Here is a 26,367-nt window from a genome sequence, read left to right as displayed (position 1 = left end):
AACTTGTAGATGAAAAAGGGAATGATACATAGATCAAGAACTTCAAACACTGAAAACACAAATGAATGAATTGACACCTTTCATTATGTTTATCAAACGGAATGAAATACATTGGTCTCACTTGTAACCTTATCTACACCAACACCAACACCAGATCATATAAGCATATAAACTCCCAGTCAGTGAAACAAGTCTGTTTTCAGTCAGGTCTTTTTTAAATGGTGTTTAAAGCAATTAAATGAAGCAAATCATGCAAAGTGAAGGGTAAATCACTGAGTCATTATGTCAGGGCGTGTGGCCACAGGGCCAAATGTTCAGCCACTGAACAGACAGGGAGAGCCATGCTGTACGGCATGACAGAAAAAAGGAGAAAAAAAAAACTGACATCCACAATATAGAGTGTTATTGGTCAAAATGCTGTTGTAGAGGATTCCATTAGTATCTGTTTCAGTGGGCAGCCTCAGTGCCATGCAGTCTAAATGTTGATTCATAGAATTTCATTTGTACTGGTTTCAGTGGACAATTTAGAGTTATGTGGTAGAGATGCTGTATCAGAGAATTTCATTAGTATTGGCTTTGTCTGCTGTGGTGTGCTTCAGAGGCCTCTCCACTCTGCCGGGGAACAAGATTTTAGAGAATCGCTGATCTATAGCCTGGATTCACGTACAAGTTTCGAAGGGAATTCATGAGTCTGGCCTCTCTGATCCTGTAACAAGTGTCTCTAGATGCAAAGTCTAAACTTCTCAAGCATCTCTCTGAAACTTTAAAACAATGAATGGGTGGCGGAATCCATCACAGCAGGGCTTGTCAGTTATAGTTTATTTAAATTTCAAGCTTGTGGCCATTCCTGTAGGAAAGAACAAGGGTGTTTTGTTGATAAGTTCACAGTCAAACTGTCCATATGATCTGTGACCTCACAGGTTACATAACATAACATTAGACGAGGTAACGTCACTTTATATTTTAGTTTTAGGTTTTTGTCTTGTTACAAATAAAACCAGAATGTGCACATGTTTTCCTGATATACAGATCAATATTTGACAAACTCTTATCGATACGTTGACATGGATTTCATGATTTATGTATTTCCCCATTGTGGTTTCAACCAATGATTTTATGTAAATATCCATCTCTATGAATGGAGCCAAAATATTCCAAATATGGGCATTGATCAGCTCTGGTAAATTATACATCAACCTGACTCAACTGCTCACTGCTGTCAATCATTACATCATATTCCTTTTTAAAACTTGATCATAGATCAACAACCTAGAATAACAAAAATCTTATTTGGGAAAATGTATTTCATGTTTACTTGGATTTAGTTTTTAGTTTGGTCTGTGTCCCATCTGCTAACATGGAGATGATGAGATTTGTGACCTATACTGCAGCAAACTGGGTCCTGTCATGTCAACATCTGTATATGCATTCACTGGTTTTACCACCCAGATGTAACCCTGCTACACACAGTGTTGTAGACAAGACGACTGTGGGACTGGCTGGGAGAGCACCTCCACCTGAACGAGACTGAGCTGAAAAGCTAGTTGTTTCTGTTAAGTTTAATTTATGGTGTCTCGTGTCATTACTAATAAAAGATGCTGAAAAGCGACACCTTTGTCTCTGGCTGTGTTGTGGCATCTTTAATTGCCACAACGGCACGAGGCACCATCAGAACTCAATCCACCTCAGTTCAGAGTGTCAGACACATTAATGGAGTTTAACATAATGATGCTTTATTTTTGTTTGTTTTGCATTTCATATGCACATTTATTTTAAGTTGTGCTAATACATTGAATTAGTTGTGAGGTGCAGCGTCCTTTTGCTTCTTCCTCCTCCTCAGTCCCAGAGTCTGTCTGATTCTCTTCCAGATTGAAGACTTCTTCTTTTTGGGCATCTCCTCAGACGCCTCAGTCTCCACAGGTTCTGGAGCAGGGAGAACATCAGAGAGGGACTCCTGCTGATTATTTAATACAGTTTTATCTGCAGATTTGTCCACAGCCTCTCCTCCTCCCGCTTCTCGTGCTGTTTCTCCTCCTCCTTCTCCTGCTGCTCCTCCCCCTATTTCTCCTCCTGCTTCTCCCTTCTCCTCCTGCCACTCCTGATGCTTGCTCTCCTTCTTCAGTGAGAGTTGGGACGTCAGTTCCTCCACTTGTCTCTGCAGAAGCACTTTCTCCTCAGCAGCACTTTTGCGGAGACATCTCATCTCCTCCATTACCTGCAGATGGAGGAGGTTCTGCTCAGCCTCGAAGGTGCGCATCTGAGACTTGAATACTTTCTCAATCTCAGCCTTCAGGTGGGTGGCCTGCTGCCTGGCTGTGAGGTTGTCCGCTTCATTACTTTGAATGATTTCATTGTTTGAAGCTCTCTGTTTCTGCAGTTCATCCAGGAGAGCCTCGTTTTTGCTCCTCTCAACCTGCAGCTCCAAAGCAAACTTCTGCTGGATGATTATATTAGCCTCCTGCAGCTCCTTGTAATATGTGTGGAGGTCTGTCTCCTGGTTCTGCTTGGTGGTCTCCTCTGGCTGCTGTGCTTCTTCAGCCCAGTCACCTTCCTCCTCGAAATCCTCAGGCTGCTGGGCTTCTTCATCCCAGTCACCTTCCTCCTCGCAATCCTCAGGCTGCTGGGCTTCTTCATCCCAGTCACCTTCCTCCTCGCAATCCTCAGGCTGCTGGGCTTCTTCATCCCAGTCACCTTCCTCCTCCCAATCCTCAGGCTGCCATATTTCTTTGTCCGTGTCGCAGTAGCTTTCTTTCGGGGGTTGCAGTTTGGCCAACTGTGCGTGGGCCTCATCCAGCGCTTGGCAAAGAGTGATTCTCCACTCTCGGTTTTGGCGACAACGGGCCCTCTCCTTGCCCAACAGATGTTCAAGATAGTTGACATCTCGTTTAAATGCCCGGCAATCCCTGCACTTGTGCTGAGGTTTGACCTGTCCAGTAGTTATTCCGCTGTGGGCCATGGTGATCAGTTTGAATCAGGAGCAATAATATTGTTCAGCTGTTTGTTGCTGGTTTACAACTTCTCCTCCTGACAATTGTAAGCCACAAGGTGATCAGTAGGAAATGGTGTGAGTAAGATGCTGCAGTCATATGTATGTGTAGAATGTCCTGTAATGTCCAAGGTCATAGCCATTTCATCAAAGCCATTTTATGTCTTTACTGAAATGTCCTGTAATGTCCAAGTGCATAACTATGTCATCAAAGCCATTTCATCAAAACCATTTTATGTCTTTACTGATGGTAAAGTTACAATGTTCCTTTGATGTGTGTGTGTGTGTGTGTGTGTGTGTGTGTGTGTGTGTGTGTGTGTGTGTGTGTGTGTGTGTGTGTGTGTGTGTGTGTGTGTGTGTGTGTGTGTGTGTGTCCAGGTATAGCTGGTGTAATGGGGACCTAAATCTGTCTTCTTTAAGGTTAAAGTCAAGGTTAAGTTTAGGTTTAGTTTTATGTTGGGGGTCAGTTTAAATTTAGGCTAGGTTTAGGTTCAGGGTAGAGTAAGTCTCCAGGATATCAATGTAGTGTCCTCTAAAGTCATGGAGACATAACTGTGTGTGTGTGCGTATGTATATCTGCGTGTGTGTGTGTGTGTGTGTGTGTGTGTGTGTGTGTGTGTGTGTGTGTGTGTGTGTGTGTGTGTGTGTAGAGAGAGCGAGTGATAAGAAAGAACGAGGAAATGGTTGAGGTGTTTACTTACTGATGTCAGATGTTATCTTCTCTTCGGACACATCCCTCTCATAATGGTGAATTAATGGTTGGAAGAGGCATGTGTTTAAAAATATCACACACATTGATTAATCTGTTTGTGTGTGTGTGTGTGGGTGTCTCGTGTCATTACTAATAAAAGATGCTGAAAAGCGACACCTTTGTCTCTGGCTGTGTTGTGGCATCTTTAATTGCCACAACGGCACGAGGCACCATCAGAACTCAATCCACCTCAGTTCAGAGTGTCAGACACATTAATGGAGTTTAACATAATGATGCTTTATTTTTGTTTGTTTTGCATTTCATATGCACATTTATTTTAAGTTGTGCTAATACATTGAATTAGTTGTGAGGTGCAGCGTCCTTTTGCTTCTTCCTCCTCCTCAGTCCCAGAGTCTGTCTGATTCTCTTCCAGATTGAAGACTTCTTCTTTTTGGGCATCTCCTCAGACGCCTCAGTCTCCACAGGTTCTGGAGCAGGGAGCACATCAGAGAGGGACTCCTGCTGGTTATTTAATACAGTTTTATCTGCAGATTTGTCCACAGCCTCTCCTCCTCCCGCTTCTCGTGCTGTTTCTCCTCCTCCTTCTCCTGCTGCTCCTCCCCCTATTTCTCCTCCTGCTTCTCCCTTCTCCTCCTGCCACTCCTGATGCTTGCTCTCCTTCTTCAGTGAGAGTTGGGACGTCAGTTCCTCCACTTGTCTCTGCAGAAGCACTTTCTCCTCAGCAGCACTTTTGCGGAGACATCTCATCTCCTCCATTACCTGCAGATGGAGGAGGTTCTGCTCAGCCTCGAAGGTGCGCATCTGAGACTTGAATACTTTCTCAAGCTCAGCCTTCAGGTGGGTGGCCTGCTGCCTGGCTGTGAGGTTGTCCGCTTCATTACTTTGAATGATTTCATTGTTTGAAGCTCTCTGTTTCTGCAGTTCATCCAGGAGAGCCTCATTTTTGCTCCTCTCAACCTGCAGCTCCAAAGCAACCTTCTGCTGGATGATTATATTAGCCTCCTGCAGCTCCTTGTAATATGTGTGGAGGTCTGTCTCCTGGTTCTGCTTGGTGGTCTCCTCTGGCTGCTGTGCTTCTTCAGCCCAGTCACCTTCCTCCTCGAAATCCTCAGGCTGCTGGGCTTCTTCATCCCAGTCACCCTCCTCCTCGCAATCCTCAGGCTGCTGGGCTTCTCCATCCCAGTCACCTTCCTCCTCGCAATCCTCAGGCTGCTGGGCTTCTTCATCCCAGTCACCTTCCTCCTCCCAATCCTCAGGCTGCCATATTTCTTTGTCCGTGTCGCAGTAGCTTTCTTTCGGGGGTTGCAGTTTGGCCAACTGTTCGTGGGCCTCATCCAGCGCTTGGCAAAGAGTGATTCTCCACTCTCGGTTTTGGCGACAACGGGCCCTCTCCTTGCCCAACAGATGTTCAAGATAGTTGACATCTCGTTTAAATGCCCGGCAATCCCTGCACTTGGACTGAGGTTTGACCTGTCCAGTAGTTATTCCGCTGTTGGCCATGGTAATCAGTTTGAATCAGGAGCAATAATATTGTTCAGCTGTTTGTTGCTGGTTTACAACTTCTCCTCCTGACAATTGTAAGCCACAAGGTGATCAGTAGGAAATGGTGTGAGTAAGATGCTGCAGTCATATGTATGTGTAGAATGTCCTGTAATGTCCAAGGTCATAGCCATTTCATCAAAGCCATTTTATGTCTTTACTGAAATGTCCTGTAATGTCCAAGTGCATAACTATGTCATCAAAGCCATTTCATCAAAACCATTTTATGTCTTTACTGATGGTAAAGTTACAATGTTCCTTTGATGTGTGTGTGTGTGTGTGTGTGTGTGTGTGTGTGTGTGTGTGTGTGTGTGTGTGTGTGTGTGTGTGTGTGTGTCCAGGTATAGCTGGTGTAATGGGGACCTAAATCTGTCTTCTTTAAGGTTAAAGTCTAGGTTAAGTTTAGGTTTAGTTTTATGTTGGGGGTCAGTTTAAATTTAGGCTAGGTTTAGGTTCAGGGTAGAGTGAGTCTCCAGGATATCAATGTAGTGTCCTCTAAAGTCATGGAGACATATCTGTGTGTGTGTGCGTATGTATATCTGCGTGTGTGTGTGTGTGTGTGTGTGTGTGTGTGTGTGTGTGTGTGTGTGTGTGTAGTTGTATGAGAGAGCGAGTGATAAGAAAGAACGAGAGAAATGGTTGAGGTGTTTACTTACTGATGTCAGATGTTATCTTCTCTTCGGACACATCCTCCTCAATGGTGAATTAATGGTTGGAAGAGGCATGTGTTTAAAAATATCACACACATTGATTAATCTGTTTGTGTGTGTGTGGGTGTCTCATGTCATTACTAATAAAGATGCTGAAAAGCGACACCTTTGTCTCTGGCTGTGTTGTGGCATCTTTAATTGCCACAACGGCACGAGGCACCATCAGAACTCAATCCACCTCAGTTCAGAGTGTCAGACACATTAATGGAGTTTCACATAATGATGCTTTATTTTTGTTTGTTTTGCATTTCATATGCACATTTGTTTTAAGTTGTGCTAATACATTGAATTAGTTGTGAGGTGCAGCGTCCTTTTGCTTCTTCCTCCTCCTCCTCAGTCCCAGAGTCTGTCTGATTCTCTTCCAGATTGAAGACTTCTTCTTTTTGGGCATCTCCTCAGACGCCTCAGTCTCCACAGGTTCTGGAGCAGGGAGCACATCAGAGAGGGACTCCTGCTGGTTATTTAATACAGTTGTATCTGCAGATTTGTCCACAGCCTCTCCTCCTCCCGCTTCTCGTGCTGTTTCTCCTCCTCCTTCTCCTGCTGCTCCTCCCCCTATTTCTCCTCCTGCTTCTCCCTTCTCCTCCTGCCACTCCTGATGCTTGCTCTCCTTCTTCAGTGAGAGTTGGGACGTCAGTTCCTCCACTTGTCTCTGCAGAAGCACTTTCTCCTCAGCAGCACTTTTGCGGAGACATCTCATCTCCTCCATTACCTGCAGATGGAGGAGGTTCTGCTCAGCCTCGAAGGTGCGCATCTGAGACTTGAATACTTTCTAATCTCAGCCTTCAGGCGGGTGGCCTGCTGCCTGGCTGTGAGGTTGTCCGCTTCATTACTTTGAATGATTTCATTGTTTGAAGCTCTCTGTTTCTGCAGTTCATCCAGGAGAGCCTCGTTTTGCTCCTCTCAACCTGCAGCTCCAAAGCAAACTTCTGCTGGATGATTATATTAGCCTCCTGCAGCTCCTTGTAATATGTGTGGAGGTCTGTCTCCTGGTTCTGCTTGGTGGTCTCCTCTGGCTGCTGTGCTTTTTCAGCCCAGTCACCTTCCTCCTCGAAATCCTCAGGCTGCTGGGCTTCTTCATCCCAGTCACCTTCCTCCTCGCAATCCTCAGGCTGCTGGGCTTCTTCATCCCAGTCACCTTCCTCCTCGCAATCCTCAGGCTGCTGGGCTTCTTCATCCCAGTCACCTTCCTCCTCCCAATCCTCAGGCTGCCATATTTCTTTGTCCGTGTCGCAGTAGCTTTCTTTCGGGGTGCAGTTTGGCCAACTGTGCGTGGGCCTCATCCAGCGCTTGGCAAAGAGTGATTCTCCACTCTCGGTTTTGGCGACAACGGGCCCTCTCCTTGCCCAACAGATGTTCAAGATAGTTGACATCTCGTTTAAATGCCCGGCAATCCCTGCACTTGGACTGAGGTTTGACCTGTCCAGTAGTTATTCCGCTGTTGGGCCATGGTGATCAGTTTGAATCAGGAGCAATAATATTGTTCAGCTGTTTGTTGCTGGTTTACAACTTCTCCTCCTGACAATTGTAAGCCACAAGGTGATCAGTAGGAAATGGTGTGAGTAAGATGCTGCAGTCATATGTATGTGTAGAATGTCCTGTAATGTCCAAGGTCATAGCCATTTCATCAAAGCCATTTTATGTCTTTACTGAAATGTCCTGTAATGTCCAAGTGCATAACTATGTCATCAAAGCCATTTCATCAAAACCATTTTATGTCTTTACTGATGGTAAAGTTACAATGTTCCTTTGATGTGTGTGTGTGTGTGTGTGTGTGTGTGTGTGTGTGTGTGTGTGTGTGTGTGTGTGTGTGTGTGTGTGTGTGTCCAGGTATAGCTGGTGTAATGGGGACCTAAATCTGTCTTCTTTAAGGTTAAAGTCAAGGTTAAGTTTAGGTTTAGTTTTATGTTGGGGTCAGTTTAAATTTAGGCTAGGTTTAGGTTCAGGGTAGAGTGAGTCTCAGGATATCAATGTAGTGTCCTTTAAAGTCATGGAGATATCTGTGTGTGTGTGTGCGTATGTATATCTGTGTGTGTGTGTGTGTGTGTGTGTGTGTGTGTGTGTGTGTGTGTGTGTGTGTGTGTGTGTGTAGTTGTATGAGAGAGCGAGTGATAAGAAAGAACGAGGGAAATGGTTGAGGTGTTTACTTACTGATGTCAGATGTTATCTTCTCTTCGGACACATCCCTCTCATAATGGTGAATTAATGGTTGGAAGAGGCATGTGTTTAAAAATATCACACACATTGATTAATCTGTTTGTGTGTGTGTGTGTGTGTGGGTGTCTCGTGTCATTACTAATAAAAGATGCTGAAAAGCGACACCTTTGTCTCTGGCTGTGTTGTGGCATCTTTAATTGCCACAACGGCACGAGGCACCATCAGAACTCAATCCACCTCAGTTCAGAGTGTCAGACACATTAATGGAGTTTAACATAATGATGCTTTATTTTTGTTTGTTTTGCATTTCATATGCACATTTGTTTTAAGTTGTGCTAATACATTGAATTAGTTGTGAGGTGCAGCGTCCTTTTGCTTCTTCCTCCTCCTCCTCAGTCCCAGAGTCTGTCTGATTCTCTTCCAGATTGAAGACTTCTTCTTTTTGGGCATCTCCTCAGACGCCTCAGTCTCCACAGGTTCTGGAGCAGGGAGCACATCAGAGAGGGACTCCTGCTGGTTATTTAATACAGTTGTATCTGCAGATTTGTCCACAGCCTCTCCTCCTCCCGCTTCTCGTGCTGTTTCTCCTCCTCCTTCTCCTGCTGCTCCTCCCCCTATTTCTCCTCCTGCTTCTCCCTTCTCCTCCTGCCACTCCTGATGCTTGCTCTCCTTCTTCAGTGAAAGTTGGGACGTCAGTTCCTCCACTTGTCTCTGCAGAAGCACTTTCTCCTCAGCAGCACTTTTGCGGAGACATCTCATCTCCTCCATTACCTGCAGATGGAGGAGGTTCTGCTCAGCCTCGAAGGTGCGCATCTGAGACTTGAATACTTTCTCAATCTCAGCCTTCAGGCGGGTGGCCTGCTGCCTGGCTGTGAGGTTGTCCGCTTCATTACTTTGAATGATTTCATTGTTTGAAGCTCTCTGTTTCTGCAGTTCATCCAGGAGAGCCTCGTTTTTGCTCCTCTCAACCTGCAGCTCCAAAGCAAACTTCTGCTGGATGATTATATTAGCCTCCTGCAGCTCCTTGTAATATGTGTGGAGGTCTGTCTCCTGGTTCTGCTTGGTGGTCTCCTCTGGCTGCTGTGCTTCTTCAGCCCAGTCACCTTCCTCCTCGAAATCCTCAGGCTGCTGGGCTTCTTCATCCCAGTCACCTTCCTCCTCGCAATCCTCAGGCTGCTGGGCTTCTTCATCCCAGTCACCTTCCTCCTCGCAATCCTCAGGCTGCTGGGCTTCTTCATCCCAGTCACCTTCCTCCTCCCAATCCTCAGGCTGCCATATTTCTTTGTCCGTGTCGCAGTAGCTTTCTTTCGGGGGTTGCAGTTTGGCCAACTGTTCGTGGGCCTCATCCAGCGCTTGGCAAAGAGTGATTCTCCACTCTCGGTTTTGGCGACAACGGGCCCTCTCCTTGCCCAACAGATGTTCAAGATAGTTGACATCTCGTTTAAATGCCCGGCAATCCCTGCACTTGTGCTGAGGTTTGACCTGTCCAGTAGTTATTCCACTGTGGGCCATGGTGATCAGTTTGAATCAGGAGCAATAATATTGTTCAGCTGTTTGTTGCTGGTTTACAACTTCTCCTCCTGACAATTGTAAGCCACAAGGTGATCAGTAGGAAATGGTGTGAGTAAGATGCTGCAGTCATATGTATGTGTAGAATGTCCTGTAATGTCCAAGGTCATAGCCATTTCATCAAAGCCATTTTATGTCTTTACTGAAATGTCCTGTAATGTCCAAGTGCATAACTATGTCATCAAAGCCATTTCATCAAAACCATTTTATGTCTTTACTGATGGTAAAGTTACAATGTTCCTTTGATGTGTGTGTGTGTGTGTGTGTGTGTTCGTGCGTGCGTGTGTGTGTGTGTGTAGTTGTATGAGAGAGCGAGTGATAAGAAAGAACGAGGGAAATGGTTGAGGTGTTTACTTACTGATGTCAGATGTTATCTTCTCTTGGGACACATCCCTCTCATAATGGTGAATTAATGGTTGGAAGAGGCATGTGTTTAAAAATGTCACACACATTGATTAATCTGTTTGTTTGTGTGTGTGTGTGTGTGTGTCTCATGTCATTACTAATAAAAGATGCGTAAGATGCACTAGCGTACCTATCCAAGTGAGAACTTCGTCGTCGTTACACATTCACCAACAGGGGGCTACAAAGCCTACAGGGGACATTTTTTAGGTCCCCTCTTGATCATGCATTAAATCATGCTAGATACCCTCTGGTGAATTCATTTCAATTTTAGCCAAGTGGTTACCTGCAGGTGTGTGAGTGGTTAAAGGGATAGTTCACCGAAAATGAAAATGCACTCTTTATCTTCTCACCACTATACCGATGGAGGGGTGGGTGAAGTGTTTGAGTCCACAAAACACTTTAGGAGTTTAAGGTGTAAACAGTGCTGCAGCAGAATCCAATACAATTGAAGACATTAGTGACCTATCTTCAGACATAATAAAACAACAGATAATGTGGTGCAATCCAAGTGTCCGGAAGTGTGGAGATTTAGGCTTTAAAACCGATGTAAATGACACTGTTTTGAGTCAAATATGAATGTCGGGGCTTGGATGACACCAGACGAGCAGTATGGAGGCATGTTATGTTTTCTTTCTGTTGTTTTATTACGTCTGAAACGCTGTTTACTCCATCGGCATAGGGGTGATTAGATAATGAGGGAATTCAAAAATTTTCTGTGAACTATCCCTTTAACCCTTGTGTGGTGTTCGGGTCTGTGGGACCCGTTTTCAATGTTTGCTAAAAGAAAAATGATGCGATTAATAATTTTTCCAACCTGATACTCATTGGCCTTGGCTCATTTTCTGTGATGAACATATAAAAGAACATATTTTCAGTGACTGTACACCGTACACCCCCCCTACACATTTATATTACATATGTGGTGTTCGGGTCCACTGGGGTAAGAAAAGTGTGGAAACTGTACATTTCAAGCACTTCTGCTCCCTCATTCCTGAACATTTTACCCTCTCTCTTGCGGGAAACATTCTATATTTTCTCTCACACTATCCCAGCTGCAAATTGGGGGCGGGATACAGCAAATACATAGCTTTGACCGTGTGACTCCTTATCACAATCCATGAGGATGGCGAAAAGATTCTCTGCTCAGAGGGCCTTAGAAATGATTTTTGAAGAGAGAAGCTTTGGAAGACAATGAAGAGGAAGAGTTTTCAGAATATGAAGATCATATTTCTGTCAATTCAGAGTCTGACAGTGAGTTTGAAGAAGAGGATGAGAATGACCATCAGCCAGCTCCAAGAAAAGCCCGTCCGCAGCCAGCCCCAGGACCCGCCTGTCAGCAGCAAGACACAGGACCCGCCCGTCAGCAGCCAGCAAGTGGAGAAATATGGAATTAGCCACCCCGCATGGCTACCAATGTAATAAGGATGCAACCAGTGCCAAGATGGATAGCGGTCACTCCTGTGCAGGACATCAAGTCTTCTTTTGAACTTTTCATCCTGGATTCTATCCAGAAAATCATTCTGGATTTCACTAATTTGGAGGGACAGCATGATTTTGGAGAGAGGTGGAATGAGAAGGACAAAACCCATTTATTTTCATACTTTAGGGTTCTTATCCTTGCTGGAGTTTTCAAATCCACAGGAGAATCCACATAATCCCCTGTGGGATGCAGAAACTGGCAGAGAACATTTTTCCGAGGAACAATGTCTCTGGAAATCTTCCAGATTATTTCCAGGATTATCTGCTTTGATAACAGAGCCGACAGACCAGCTCGGCAGCAGAAAGACAAGCTTGCTGCCATCAGGACAGTATGGGACAAGTGGGTGCCCCGCCTCACCCTACTTTACAACCCTGGGCCTAATGTCACTGTTGATGAGCAGCTGATGCCATTTAGGGGCCGCTGGTCCTTTAGGCAGTACATATTGTCTAAACCCGCGAAATACGGAATCCAGATCTGGGCTGCCTGTGGTGCTGCTTCATCGTATGCAAGGAACTTGCAAGTGTTGCTCGTATTGTGTAGACTGCCAGAGTGTGTTCAATTTATAATTGAGTTCCAAGAAATAAACATCAATACTGTTTTTTCCAACTATATCTTGATTGTACTTGATTTTTCTTTTGTAATTGCATTTTATCACAAAAAAACGAAAAGCACTTTTATTCATAAATGTGTTTTAACGGGTAAATGAAAAATATTAACCATATATGCTGTCTATATTGCTTGTTATTAGGATAAAGAAAACATCTGTTAAGTATTTTTACATAAATTGTTATAGCTGTATTGATTGAAAGACCAAATAATGCAGTGGGTCCACCAGACCCGCAAACACTGGCTGAGCGACAAAAACATGAACACCACACAAGGGTTAAGTCCATACTCTACACTGCTTAATAATTGTGTGTGTGTGTGCACGCGTGCACGTGTGTCTGTGTGTGTACGTGCATACGACTGTATGAATGAGAAAGGTCAGATCTCCTGCTGTGAGTCTATAAGCTTTTTGTCATCTAGCTTTTCCCATCGTTAAGCTGTGGTCTATTCCTCCATGGAAATATAAAATGTTACTTTGCAGGATTGCATGCAACCAATACACTTCAGTCTGTGACTGTGTGTAGTTATATAGATGGAGAGAGGTCACTAAAAGCATAAACAAGAGTTGTGTACTGACGTCTACTGCGGAAAAAATGACAAAATAGAGAAAGAATAACAGGCTTCTTTAGAATGAAATGGGAGAGGAGGCGGTATAAAATTAGGAATTGGAAGCATGACAGTTAAAAAGATCAATGTAGTTGTTAACAGCCTGTAGACAAAAATATCCTGCCTCACATCCCTCTGGCCTCAGATTTGATGTTATAAAACGTTTCCTCTGCTGATATCTTCCCTGCGGTCATGCTCACAAACATTTTCAGAATCCTTGCAGAGAGATTTCTTAACTTACCCTAAAAAGATCTTTCAATAACTTCCAGCGCAGAGGTGATGAAGGAGAAGACTATGGGCAAGAAAGGGCAGGAAGCAAGGAGGTGTGACTGAGTGTTAAGCACTGTGCAGTTATTGCTTGATCACAGGTATCTCAGCACGCATAGCCTCTGTAGGGCTGTTCAGACTGCTGCTGATCCAGATATGTGTCCTATGTGACAATACAGGGCAGTCCACTATGTGTATTATTACCCTCTACGGATACAGGCTATTATTATTATTATGCTTGTGTGTGTGTGTGTGTGTGTGATTGTGTATGTCGTAACATTTTTACCAAACTTTGTCAGACTTGTCCCAACAAGGTGGAGGTCGACAAAAATAGTTTCAAACATTTTCCAAGATATCTGCAAATAACACAGCCAGAAAAAACAATCTATAGTTTCAGTGATCAGATACAGATTCTCTATCATATTTTTTTGATAACTGACATCATGATGAATTCAGACCATTATGTCATGCATAATTCACAAATGCATTTTTCCAGGTAAATACCTACGTATTGCTTAAATAGATCGAAAAATAAACTATGGTCACATGGTAAGAGTGACATCATGACATCACTATCAAGTCAGTGAATAATATATCATTTGGTGGAAGCCTTCTTATTGGACAATTCTTGTAGAGCCACCACTTGCAATCATCGCTGACATGATCAGCGAAGATCATCTTGAAAAAACGCAGGTTGTGTGTGTGGGGTGTCGTAACGTTTCCCAGTTTATCTAAGTAAACCAATCATTTGTCATCATATGGTACGAATGAAATCATGGTGATGTCATTATATAATGGTATTTATACAATATAACAAAGTAGAATTGCACTATTAGAGTATATATAGTGTTACAGACAAGACTAATGCTATATATAGCGCATCTCTGCGATAAACTTTCTGCATGACCATTTGTTTTCCTCTTATACATCATATACTTACAGCAGCATGATGATGTGTTCACAATGACAACGCTAACATGGTGATGTTGAGGGGGTATATTATAATCTCTGTCACCATCTTAATTTGACTTATCTGGATGTTAGCAATAAACATAATTTACTTAGTCCAATCTTTACTTTCAATCTATCTAGCACTTATAAGCATTTAACATTTATTACATTTCTGATAACACTCTATTGCCCTGTTAAGACCTGGTATTAACATCCATCCTCAGAGATCGGATCACATTTTGGCTAAAATGCTTTGCTAGATTTTAACTTTAGGATACTTCAAAGACATCATCAATGGACTGAGAGAACGCTCTTCTCCAGCCATGTTCTCCAAACAGGAACAAAAATGTCTCCTGCTGGAATCACGACCAAACGCATGAGCATGCACACATCTGAAGAGCACCACAAAGAGTGCATTTAGAGGTGATTGCTCACTGCAGCGCAAACAAATCATCACCAAGGGTTACTCACTTTATGTGAGTGTATGAAAGCTATTGCATTTATCAAATGATTCAAATGATTACTGAGCCCCTTTCAAGCACAACGGCAAATAGGAAAATCACAGTCTGAACTGCATCCCCTTTGGCGTGATCCATGTTGAAGCTTTAAAAGCCTTTTTCAAAGCTTCCATCCCCTTTCTTTGACACATAGCTGCAGCAGTTTGATTTGTTCATGGGAGGGACAACCGGTTCTAAAACTGTCCATACATTTGTAAATCATCACAAATTATGTCCATATTTAAGACGATGTGATTAAACAAACAGGTTATCAACATTATCTGCTCCTTGTTGCATTCAGCACTCATTTCTTAGGTCTTTGTCTGTACACATCATCCAGGCCTCTTTATTGAGCCATTGACCGTGACATAAACACTCAGCCCAGGCACTGCCAATGGCAACTAATAGGCCCTGCAGGAAGGGCACTCGGCCCACTATATGTGTGTGTGTGTGTGTGTGTGTGTGTGTGTGTCTGCGCCTCATTTTGCTCCAAACACTTGAGGGAAAGTGTTCATATCTAAATTACCCATTGCCTCAGGGTTGACTGAGATTTTGATGTTCAGCCATCTCTCTCTCTCTCTCTATCTTCCTCTCCTCCTCTCTCTCCGTCAGCTTCATGATTACTTCATTTTTTTCCTCCTCTTCTGTCAAGATCTCTCTGTCCGTGTTTCTCTCTCTTGCTCTGAGCAACAGTGTTTTTTCCATCCAGCTGTCAGGGGAATTTTGCAGAAGTGTTTGAAATTTTTACAAAAACAGCCCAGTTTCCACCACGACTGGGTGAGTAAGTGAATAAATCAGCTTTCTGTCATACACCGTCAAAGGAATAAAAAAGCTTATCAGCTATTATAATTAGCATTTTATAGTATTGAGCAACTTGGTCTCAACTTAACACCTTTACTTGTGGATTTCACAGGTTCTGTGAGCAGTGATTATGATTCACGGTGGGAGGTTGATTAGCAGCGACATGAATTCAAGAAAATGATAAAAAAGGAGTCAGACGACCTGGTTAGCCAAATGCAATCTTACTGAATGACCTTCCGATTCAACTTACAATTATAAATGTCGACGACGCTGTCATAAAGACCTGGTTTCTTTCTGTTTTATTAAATCCTGGATTATATCAGAATATAGAGTAATTTGACCACAGTAATTAACCTGTCTGCTGCCCAAAGGAAGAAACTTGTAAATCGTAACATTCCCAATTGGAACTAGAAACCATGATCTCAGTGCTATGATAAAGACAGAATAAAACTCTCTTTTGTATTAATATTGTTACCGGTCTTCTCGAAATAATGCCACATGAATAATGTTAATGTCCGGGAGCTTTCTCCATAGTGTCCATTAGCGAAAAAATGGAAATACTCTAGGATGTTTTTCCTGGCCCTGTCAGTCCTCTCTTACTCTACATTCTGCAATTAGCATACTATTGTCTACTGTCACATTCATGTATGTGGAGGTGAGGGGGCTGGGAGAGCACCCTCACCTCCACCACAGGGGATCAATCAGCGCAGGTGAGAGCTGTCAGCTGATTGGTCCTCGTGCTTAAAAGGCAGCGTCTGCGCAGCCTCAAGGAAGGACTCAGAGACTCAGACACTGGAGGAGACTGAGACACTCTCCGACAGAGTCCCGGACACTGAGCTGGAAAGCTCAGGAAGTTAAGTTGGTAGTTGGAATTTATGTTTTGATTAATAAAGATGCTTAAAAGCAACATGCCTGTCTCTGGCTGTGTGTGGGAGAGCCCCGTGGCAAGGTCTACTGCCACACTGTACTTCTGCACAATGCAGTGATGGATTATTATGATCCTCTTGACTGCACTAACTTGTACCCACAAATAAAGTGGTTTTGATGAAATACAGCTCAAATTAAATGCTACATGTGATTTAAAAGATAAATAATGTGACCACTATTAAATAAGTGTTTGCAGAAGGCAATGAAGAGGAGGTGAAAATTAAACACAATTAAAAACCAATGGCACACAGAGGAAATAAGAAACAAAGTGGAGAGGCCTTGGAAAGAAATTAGTGTTTGGGAGTGAAATCAAACTTTCTCTGACCCGAGTCAGGAGGCAGGGGAACGTAAACAAGACTTGAATGAAACACAGCAGGACAACACACAACCTGCTGATGGAGCAGACAGAATAAGGCCAGATAAGGTGGACAAACACTTGGCTTGTTTACAGCCTGTCTGGTCATCTGCCTGCTTGAGTGTCTTGTCCCATCAGACTCAATCAGTTTTTTTAATGCTACTGCTGTGTCTCCAGATGTCATTAATGTACTGAGTTCAATTTTATAACAATACAAAGAAAAGATAGCCCAAACTTTTATAAGACCCAGACTGAAACTGAGCAGGACCATCTTTTAATACCAGTTATTGTGTTGTTCTCTTTCATCAGCAGATGAAAACGACCTTGGTGATAATAGCATTCACCAGTTGTGCCAAACCTTCCATTTCAAGTTGTTTCTAATGCTGCTGAGTGAATAGTGTCTGTGAGGGCAGTCTTGAGGAAATGTTGTGTCGGGCATTTTAACTTTTACTCCCTTGCTTTTCTTTCTAAATGCAGTCGGCTCAGAGACTGGCGCTCCCTCTCTTTGTCTCTCTCCCTCTCTCTGTGGCAGTGATACTTTGTATCTCTGCCCATAATCAATTTAAGAGTTTGTCTTGGGTCATTATTACCTGCTGAAGGACCATCTGTTCACTGAGGCTGCCTGAGAGCTCTGCCAGCCACTGACACACACACAAACACACCCACACAAATACACACACACACACACACACACACACACACACACACACTGAAACACACTCATACTCGGGCACATACACATGGCCTGAAGGGTTGCCAGGTAGATTTGGACCACAGTAAGATGTGGGATGTAGAATAATTGTGCCTCAGGCAGAGCTGAAGAAAAACCATTGGCCACATGAGTGTGTGTGTGTGTGAGTGCATTTCTGTTTACTGTTTGTGTGTATGTGAATATGAATGAATTATACAGTGTCCATATGCATCTGCTGTTTATGTCTGGCTCTTCTAATGGGACATGTGTGTAATAATGTAATGAGGGGGCCGGGAGACATGTAGCGTGTGCATGTGTGAATCAGGTAGAAACACAGTGAAGGTGCAGCCACTGCAGCACAATGACATACAATTACACCCACAACCTTAACAACGAAATGACTGGTTGTCTGGCTGCTAATACTGTGAAGTATGACGCTGTAGTAGGGCCACTGTGCGTGTTTCATAACCACAAAGTTATGAAAAAAAGACCCAGTGGTTTTTTACAATTTTAGTCGTTAAAGTTGCAAGAAAAAGTCAATTCTGCAAATTCTGTCAAATATTTAGGTGGAAGGACTTCATGACCAAATCAGATTTAGCAATTAGGAAATACTTGTGATTGTAGCCAGCTATAAGCTTCTGGTGATAAAGTGCGGATTTGTTGGGCAGATGAGGGTTCTGGCAGGTGAAAGCTGGGGGGTGGTGGTTGGAGGAAGTCTGAGCTGTGAGTGGAGCTGGCTGACTGAGCAGCAGGCAGCAGCATCAGCTGGGGAGCAGAGTGAAGAGGCAGAGGGCCGAGTGGAGCTGGGGACCAGTGGACATGAGCTGGTTATGGAGAAGTGTGATGTGTGGTGAGTGTTGCAGAGAGTTGATCAAGGACACATCAGCTGGTGCTGAAGCTGAGGAAAGTAAAGGCCACTTTACTTAGTAGAAAGCCACAAATCTCATTTGCATTGTCGATGTAACCACAGACATCCAAGCATATTGTGTTGTGGATCCTCATGCGCATGTGACTTAACCTCAACGTTTTTTTGTTGTTTCTCAATGCATCAATTCAGAGAAAATTATTATTGTGTATATATATATTATGACTTAAATCTCACAATACTGGCTCTGTATTTTAGTTTAACCTACAGTGGGCTCTGATGGAGACATCATAAGGCGGATACATGTTTGTTGAAAGGAACATTTGGTCCAGTTCCTTTTGTCTTCTTCTTGAGCATAATAAATATGCTCAGAGGAAGACTAACAAAACAAAACGAGTGTTGTGTCCTTTTTTAAAATTCTTTTTATTTTTGCCTTTAGAAGGGCAACATCTTGCTCAGTGTGAGCCCTCTGCCTGTCTGCCCATATCTTTCGATACTTGTGAAGTATGTTGTGCTGATTACTGACAGGGTTACGAATGAGGATGATTTATGAGCCTTTTCACTAAATAGGCAAAAAATAAAAAGAATGAAACTGATGCAACATTGCATTGATGTACTGTCAGCTGGTTGCTGAAAGATGACAGAAATAACACGTCTAAATGAGCATATAGTTGGGTCCAACAGACCTGCACCATGTGCCTAACAGCCTCCTAACTGCTCCAAGCAATGTTTAACGCAGCTTTTGCAGATGAACAAACAGCAAACGTATCTCTTCATCCACTCTTATTAGAATATTTACCTTTTTTTGTTTCCTAACATTTCTAATATTTGCACTCTTTGATGATCGTTCATTTTTTTTTTTTGCATTATCGCATAACTAATGACTGTTAACTGCCCACCCATCACTCAGTGTTTTGTCCCTGTAAATACTCAGTTGTTAAATATATTTCTTTCTTTCTGCAAAGACTTAACGGTCCGTGTCACAGTTTACACATGTGATGTTTCCACTCTGTTGGGTTCAGCTTGTCCTCGGGTCCAGTGAATCCAAAAGGCAATTTGGTCTGAACTTAACTAACTTGCCTGTTAGTGCTGCTTCTGTGTGGCTGCTGCCTCTCATTTCCCTTTCTAGCATTTTTATTGCCCGACGTGTACTTTGTCACCGAGGTAATTGGCTGAGTGCGACCTGCTTGTTTCCAATTTGTGTTTGCGTTTGAAGAGTCCATGTGAATCTTGTAATTAAGGCCCCGTGGTAGAGGAGATGTAGACGAGAAGTATGACTTACAACATGTAGAGTTTGTGCAAGTTGATAAAGAAACTTGAAACGAGCTGTGTAAGATTTAAGGTTCATTTTTAAATAGTGAGTATTCAGTAATTGAATAGGCCAATGCTCTAATATATTTTGTATTGATTTATTATCAGGGAAAGTCACTCTTTTAAAAGTAAGAGTATTCATAATAACGTGTGTTGCACAGTCACTCATACACACAGAATCTTTCAATCCAATTAATTTACAATTAAACTACAACAGCTTAACACATGTTGTGTTTGCCTGAAAAGGACCTGCCCATGAAATCGTTTGTTGGTCAGGACGGGCCCCTGAACTGGGACACAGCTTGTGTCAGGTGCAGGTTGGGTCTGGTTACTACTGACATGGACTCTCAGCCTCTATCTTAAACAGAATATATAAACGTAACAAGGTTGCTTGAATAGACATTATGAAACATTACACTTACTATATAATATTATGTCTCATTTTTAAGGGAGGAGGAAGGTGACACTGTTTGTTCAGTGTGTGTGTGTGTGTGTGTGTGTGTGTGTGTGTGTGTGTGTGTGTGTGTGTGTGGGTGTGGGTGGGTGTGTGTATTATGACAGTGCCAAGCGATAATGAGTGATGTGCATTAGCCGTTCAGCAGCACGATCCGGGCTATATTTAGAGCTAATTGTGTTTTCGTGTACAGAGGGCTTGAGAGAAGGTGTGACTTTCAACAAAGGAGAAGTTCATCATATGTGATTCACACGGTGGCTGAGCAAAACAACCTCATTTGTCTCTCTGATTTCCTCATGACACTTTGTGAATATGTGGGTGTTACTCACAGGATATCTGAGGATGTTATAGAATACATTACAGTGGTAATGTGAAGCACACAAAGACTTCAGGGGATGGAGGCTTTCCTTGGGTATATGTGTAGCGGATTCATTTCCTGGAGGCAGTGTAAACTCAATTTGTATTGAACTCATTAAAGTACCAAGAGAAACTTTCTGGAGTGAGTAACAACCAGTACTGGACATTTTTTTTAACTTCTTGAAACATAAAAAAAAAGAGAGGGAACAGAAAACAACACTTACAAAATCCTGTCACTGTCCAAGTGATATTCTGTTACATACACATGTTGTGAATGTTTATGTCCACTGACTGAGGCTCAGGGCATGTGATGGGTGTGTTTCCCTCTGAGCCAGGTCTATTTTTGAAAAAGGACAACAATGCAATGAGATAAAGGATCACTCTGGTAATGATTAGCAATCATTTGGCTTATGTACATTTACTTTATATACTGTAAATCAATTTAAAAGCAAGTGCTCATTTGCTTTTACACAAGCAGAAAAGTTGATGTTGTCTATTTATTCCGACTTTTACTTGAGTAAAATGTTTGACAACTTCCTGCACCATGGGCGGTTCGGTCTATAAAATTGTTTAAATTGATAATGAGTTAAAGGCTGCAAAGTGCCTGTCTGAAAAGATGGAATTTATTGGTTTATTTGTACACAAGGTCTCAGCATATAGTTGATATATCAGTGTACTGAGATGTCTTTATGATGTTCTTTAATTCAATGGTTGTATAATATAACATTATTATCACTATATGACCGTATTTGTACACCTCCTCACCCCCTTTTTTAAATATGTAACACAGGAACATAAACTTTTTAAGTACTTAGTACATACCATCGGTAATGTTACTTTTACTCAAGTTCACCTCCCCTGAACTCTTCTCCCCCTGACAGCCCTGACTGCCAGTGGCTCAAATGATCAAACTGTAGTCACACATTGCTGTATAACCTACAGTGCAGAGTTTGCTGGCTTTAGGGCTCTTCTCTACTTGTGCCACTGTTACATTACATTTCTCGACAGTGACAGATGATGTCAGGTAACATCTCACCAGAAAGTGTTCCTGCATAATGTCCCATTGCACTCCTCTAACTGAGGTCAACTAATACGGACATTTTAAAAGGAGCTGACTTAAAGAGACAGACTATCCATTGACATTTATCTGCAATCGCCACAGTGGCCAGTGATGAGCAGTCTCAGTAGAATAGTATGATGGCATCTTTACAGGTTTGACTTCAACAAAAGGAGCCCCACAGGGTTTTAAGTTACTTTACTGTTATCTTGAAATCATCTAATTGAAGGTTTTGATCAGTTGTGAGGTGTCTTTGTTTGAATTCTAGTCTCCTCATCTCTAATGCAGACAGGCCTGGCTCACATCTAATGACAAATATCTTATCAGAGCGTATTCTGGAGAACAAAGTCGTATTAATTGCTGATTTTCACAGATGGGGTTTGACAAAAAACATCTCGGATGATGTTTTACTTTTTTTTCTTCTCTTTCTTCTTTTCAAATGTGTTCCACGAATTCAATCCCTCTCAGTGATAAAAGCTCATGCCTCTTTCTTCCCTGCTCGCTAAAGTCCAGAGAGGATGGTAGCCCTCATCCCCAGTTAACTGATAGGCTTGATGTGTAATTAATGGTCTGACACAGGCTAATGAAGCTAATGACGCTAACTGCGCTAGCATATGGGTGTCCCATGGGGATCCACACTCGGCGCTCTAATTTAGATAAATGACGCCCCAGGTTATGCCGGGCTATTTGCATTTCATTTGATGGAGGCCAAGGGAGAAACAGGGATTAAACAGGGGGGTGGATAGATGGGAGAGATCAAACAGGAGAGGTGTTTGGAGGGATGGGGAGATGGAGGTGTTTACTCCTGTGGATGTGTGTGTGTGTGTTGGTGTAAATCTCCCCTTGGCCATGCATAATGCTTCTGTCAGATAAAAGGAATGGTAGAGGGGGATAGCAGCTGTCACAAACTGGCAGTGAAAGACAAAAGAACAACCACATATGACTTTTGTGTGTGTGTGTGCTTTGTGGATCCACACAGGTTTGTAATTACTGTATATTGGCCCTTAGGAGACATGTCATTGTCAGCTAGAAAGTCTCGAGAGGAAAGGAATGTGCTGTATTTGGAGGGGATCATTGTTATACATGAGAGGCTCCACCTGTCAGCCACAGATATGTTGTAACCTACTTGTAACACACTTAAAGGAAGCTCAACTACACTTGAGAGATGGAGCAATCTTTATGGAATACAGCACAACTTGTTTATCTTTGTCGAAGTACAATTTACAGTAGCACTTTTTTGTGATTTTAGCAGGAGCTGGACCTCATGGCACGACTCAGACAATGACTAACAATACAATTAAAGTTGCAATGACTGTTTTCAAACTATTTTTTACGGTGGATGATTCTGGTTCAGGAAGTCTTTGATCACTGAGGGATCGGTGGGTGACGGCAAACTGGTCTTTAGGCGGAGCAGACGCGCTGATGAACAAAGCCTCAGGGCGAAGGATGATCAGGCAGGTAACTGGCACTCTGGATTGAGGGAGGACGGACTGGCAGGCGAAGTAGCCGGCAGGCAGGTAGTTACCCAAGGCAGGCAGAAAGCACCGCAAAAGCACTGACACGACGAGCTTGACCTGGAGCCAATACTGAGACAACATCATTAGCTTAGCAGCAGTTTAAGGGTTTAGGACGGGATTAAAGCTGTGCTGTCAGGGTCAAAGCCACACGATCCTCTTCAACCACACTGCTGCTGTGGCGACAGATGCTGTGGTTTAAACTGCATCTGTGATTTAATCTGAACCCTTTCACCATGTTCTCCAGAAAATCATCTCAACTTCTGTATGGGTCACTGTGTCTGAGGATTAAGTTCAACCTGCTGCAGATCTGGTTTAACTGATGCTGATAATACACAGGAGTTTGTTATCACCGAACTGTTAAAGCTGGCAACGTTATGGAGCTGTGTAATCACTGAAATGCAATGAATAGGATAAACTGATGATCGGAAAAACATGATATCCATAAATAACCGAAACAAATACTGTATACTTCACAGAATATGTGTACTATACATGTACCATATATAGAATATGGCATCCGTGTCACCAGATCACAAGATCGACAATTGTGTACACAACATAACTCAGGTTATGATCAGTCAGGTACCAGTGGATGGTCCAATGGTGGAAACATTGTAGCGCGTGGTGCAGATCACATTAACAGTACCAGCACAGCAATGTGGGTAAAGTCACTGACCCGGTGCATGCTGGTAAGCCCTTAGAGATGCCTAAACCCTGAAACTCCTGTGGTTCTAAACCGCTGCCTGTGTGCGTGACAGAGCGGCAGTTCACAGTGGTTTCTGTGGTGGCAGAGGTGAGCATCAGTCAGTGCTGGTAAATGTTCCATGTATGAAAGTGTGCTGAACCATCAGACCAGTGTTTATTGTGTTTTACCAGACTGATGGGGATTTTTTTATGCTCATATTAACTGTAAATATAAGATATCAGGTTAGCTTTGATGACTCATAATGAAATTCTGTCTGTCGAACTAAAGAGGGACTCCACACTTTTGTCTGCTAGTCCTTTTTTCAGCCTTTACCTACAAATGTCCCTGTTGTGGGGCGAATGAATGATTATTTCATTTTATCTTATAGAATATATGTTATATAAACTAATAATATAATTCTTCCTGATAGTTTCCTGAAATTTACAGTAACCAGTTATCAACATCGGGCACATGGTTATCCTTGTACATTTTAAAAGCAGGATCTTTTTTTTCCTGGTTAAGCATAATCAAAAGGAACCTGCCTATTCCCAGAGGAAAATGTGAAGGATGTCAATATTGTAAATTCGGATTGATTTTTGATGCTTGACTTGTCCGTATCCAGATATAAGTACAAATCCACAGCCCCCACCACAGAACAAAGAAAACCTGACCTTCAGACATAATGTGGAATATAACCTGTTGACTTGTTGGTAATGCAGTTTTTTAATGGACTTCCTCCAACTTGTCAGAGTAGCCCGAATGGGAGCGAGGGCAGGACGGGTGAGAGAAACAAGGAAGAACATGGGTATTGAGGAAAAGAAATACAAAAACACAGTTAGATAAGAATGTTTGGCTGTTATTGTTTTCCGTGTCTAACATCCTGAGACATGGCCTGTGGTATTCAGGAGATTTAATGCAAGAGAGAGAGAGAGAGAGAGAGAGAGAGAGAGAGAGAGAGAGAGAGAGAGAGAGAGATCCATAAAGCCTCTACTCTCCCTCTACACCCCAAGGGAAGCCATCTTTAATTCATGAACACTATAAAAATAAAGGTTTTTCGTGATGGCCCTGCAGCCTGTAAGACACTCTCCCAGCTACATGGCACCAGGCAGATGTCGATGCTGTGGTTATGGATGGATACCAGCATGTGAGACCCAGGTAATATGCTCATGCAGAAATGAACAGAGCCGACCTTTGGCTCTGTTGTTAAATGGATCCCAATAAGCTGCATGTCGATTCTGTCTCTCTGCAGATAGCAGACAAATGACAAACAGATTTTAAATGAACTGACTGTCAGTTATCACATAACACAGCTGATTGATACACAAGGATCAGGGCATTGCTGCATCCCATTATAGCTCATGAGACAGTGGTTGACATTCAATGCTGAATGTTCCTGTGGTTTTTGTTCTATTGTATATTTGAAAAAGGAATCCATCAAACCGTCTCTGAGGTGGTCTGGCCTGTTCATTACTTCATTTTGTAGTAAACATGATTTGGTTTGTAATAGTCCAAACTCTGGTTGACTTCAGATAGCAATGTGTTAATTATTCCCAAGGTGTTTGGAGAAGATGTTTAAATTTTATTTTAGTACATTTAATACCGCTATTTTGTTTTGTTGAAATTAGCTGCTGAGGACACAATATCTTCACCAAGGAGGTTATGTTTTCATCAGCGTTTGTTTGTTGGTTAGTTCGCAGGATTGCACAAAAAAACTACAGAACCAATGTCCATGACGTTTTGGAGCATATTTAAATAAATGGACGCTTTCTGTGCATCATTTCCAAATTAATTAATTCAATCTTTGGCGGTATGGGGCTGCATGTGCATTTTGGGACTGACAAGTACAGAAACTACGGAGTGAAAGAAAAGGTATTTTATAAGAAAGAGAACTGCTTTGCATGCCACTACGCACACAACTGCAGCTGAATCCGAACATTTGCATGGATGGAAAAACTTGATGTACGATCACACAAGCAAGCATGTGGCAAATAGCACTGTGTACACACAGCTGTACAATGCAGCAACAGAGCAAGACATCAAGTTGGAGTACTGTTAAGTACTCCAACTTGAAAGAGTGTGAAAGAGGTTTTGGCTTCATTCTGAAACTTTGGATGAATAAGAATATGGTGGGCTGCTACAGATAATTCATGGGAAAATACACAAATACAGATCTTTATGGCTGTAGAGAATCTACCCAGAAGGAGACAGGGTTGACTGAAAGCAAACAAGACTCAGAATGAATGGCCAGGTTCCTCTTTATCTGCTGGATGTGTGAAATAGCAACACTTTGCTAACAAGTTTGCAGTATGAACTCACAAGGTTGTGATTTTCACCGCATCGACGTTGCATTCACAATTTCAGATGCCCCAAGTGGCCACTGAATCTGTTTTAAGCCGTATGATATAAATATATAAAATGCAAATTGCAAACCACTGTACGGTAAATTGCAGCATTAGATAACAGTAAAATGGTCAATATGCTACAGTAGACAATTATGTAGACAGCGAACTATGAGGAGCTGAGGGCACATTGTGGTTTATCACTTTCAAATGTAACCACGAATGATTCAACACTTCAACACTACCATCACCAATTCCAACCTAGAAGTTCACACAGGAGAATTATATCTGAATGCAGAGTAACATTATTCAAACGATAGCTAAACCTATATATGGCGTACATTTGCAAAATATTTAAGATGGTTTACAGAAATTCCCACAAGACATGTGCAGCACAGAGGACAAATGCAGGAAGAAGCAAACATTTTTAAAGACAAACAAAAGGGCAGTGCAAGCGTGATTGATGAGTTGAAGAGGGAGTCACACTGTCTCAGTGACACTGACAACTGCATCTTTCACTCCT

At 42.6% G+C, this 26,367-nt stretch overlaps 4 protein-coding genes across 4 annotated transcripts in view; 1 reads left to right on the top strand and 3 right to left on the bottom strand.

The window, feature by feature from the left end:
• Positions 1-26,367, top strand: part of LOC124854716 (inactive N-acetylated-alpha-linked acidic dipeptidase-like protein 2) — a 139,715-nt gene that overhangs the window by 100,830 nt on the left and 12,518 nt on the right. The gene's annotated exons all lie outside the window — the stretch shown is intronic.
• LOC118121304 (involucrin-like) lies at positions 1,796-2,956 on the bottom strand. Its single transcript, XM_035177081.1, has 2 exons — positions 2,110-2,956; positions 1,796-1,923 (listed from the first exon to the last, which is right to left on the bottom strand). Exons 1-2 carry the CDS (start codon positions 2,954-2,956, stop codon positions 1,796-1,798), a joined length of 975 nt encoding a protein of 324 aa, XP_035032972.1.
• LOC118121303 (involucrin-like) lies at positions 4,038-5,198 on the bottom strand. The gene is made up of 2 exons (XM_035177080.2): positions 4,352-5,198; positions 4,038-4,165 (listed from the first exon to the last, which is right to left on the bottom strand). The coding sequence occupies exons 1-2, from the start codon at positions 5,196-5,198 to the stop codon at positions 4,038-4,040; spliced, it is 975 nt and encodes a 324-aa protein (XP_035032971.2).
• LOC118121299 (involucrin-like) lies at positions 8,453-9,616 on the bottom strand. Its single transcript, XM_035177074.2, has 2 exons — positions 8,770-9,616; positions 8,453-8,583 (listed from the first exon to the last, which is right to left on the bottom strand). Exons 1-2 carry the CDS (start codon positions 9,614-9,616, stop codon positions 8,453-8,455), a joined length of 978 nt encoding a protein of 325 aa, XP_035032965.2.

The sequence above is a fragment of the Hippoglossus stenolepis genome, chromosome 14 (assembly GCF_022539355.2).
Source record: "Hippoglossus stenolepis isolate QCI-W04-F060 chromosome 14, HSTE1.2, whole genome shotgun sequence".
Taxonomy (NCBI): Eukaryota; Metazoa; Chordata; class Actinopteri; order Pleuronectiformes; family Pleuronectidae; genus Hippoglossus; species Hippoglossus stenolepis.
Note: the sequence above shows the minus strand (reverse complement) of the source record. Positions and strands in the feature narration are given on the sequence as shown.

Bases quoted from the DNA above. Each gene is read 5' to 3' on its own strand.
- LOC118121304 (XM_035177081.1), bottom strand. From the start codon at position 2,956: ATGGCCCACAGCGGAATAACTACTGGACAGGTCAAACCTCAGCACAAG. The intron at 1,924-2,109 runs GCAAGCATCAGG...TCCCTGCTCCAG, and splicing joins ACTCTCACTGAAGAAGGAGA to AACCTGTGGAGACTGAGGCG.
- LOC118121299 (XM_035177074.2), bottom strand. From the start codon at position 9,616: ATGGCCCACAGTGGAATAACTACTGGACAGGTCAAACCTCAGCACAAG. The intron at 8,584-8,769 runs GCAAGCATCAGG...TCCCTGCTCCAG, and splicing joins ACTTTCACTGAAGAAGGAGA to AACCTGTGGAGACTGAGGCG.
- LOC118121303 (XM_035177080.2), bottom strand. From the start codon at position 5,198: ATGGCCAACAGCGGAATAACTACTGGACAGGTCAAACCTCAGTCCAAG. The intron at 4,166-4,351 runs GCAAGCATCAGG...TCCCTGCTCCAG, and splicing joins ACTCTCACTGAAGAAGGAGA to AACCTGTGGAGACTGAGGCG.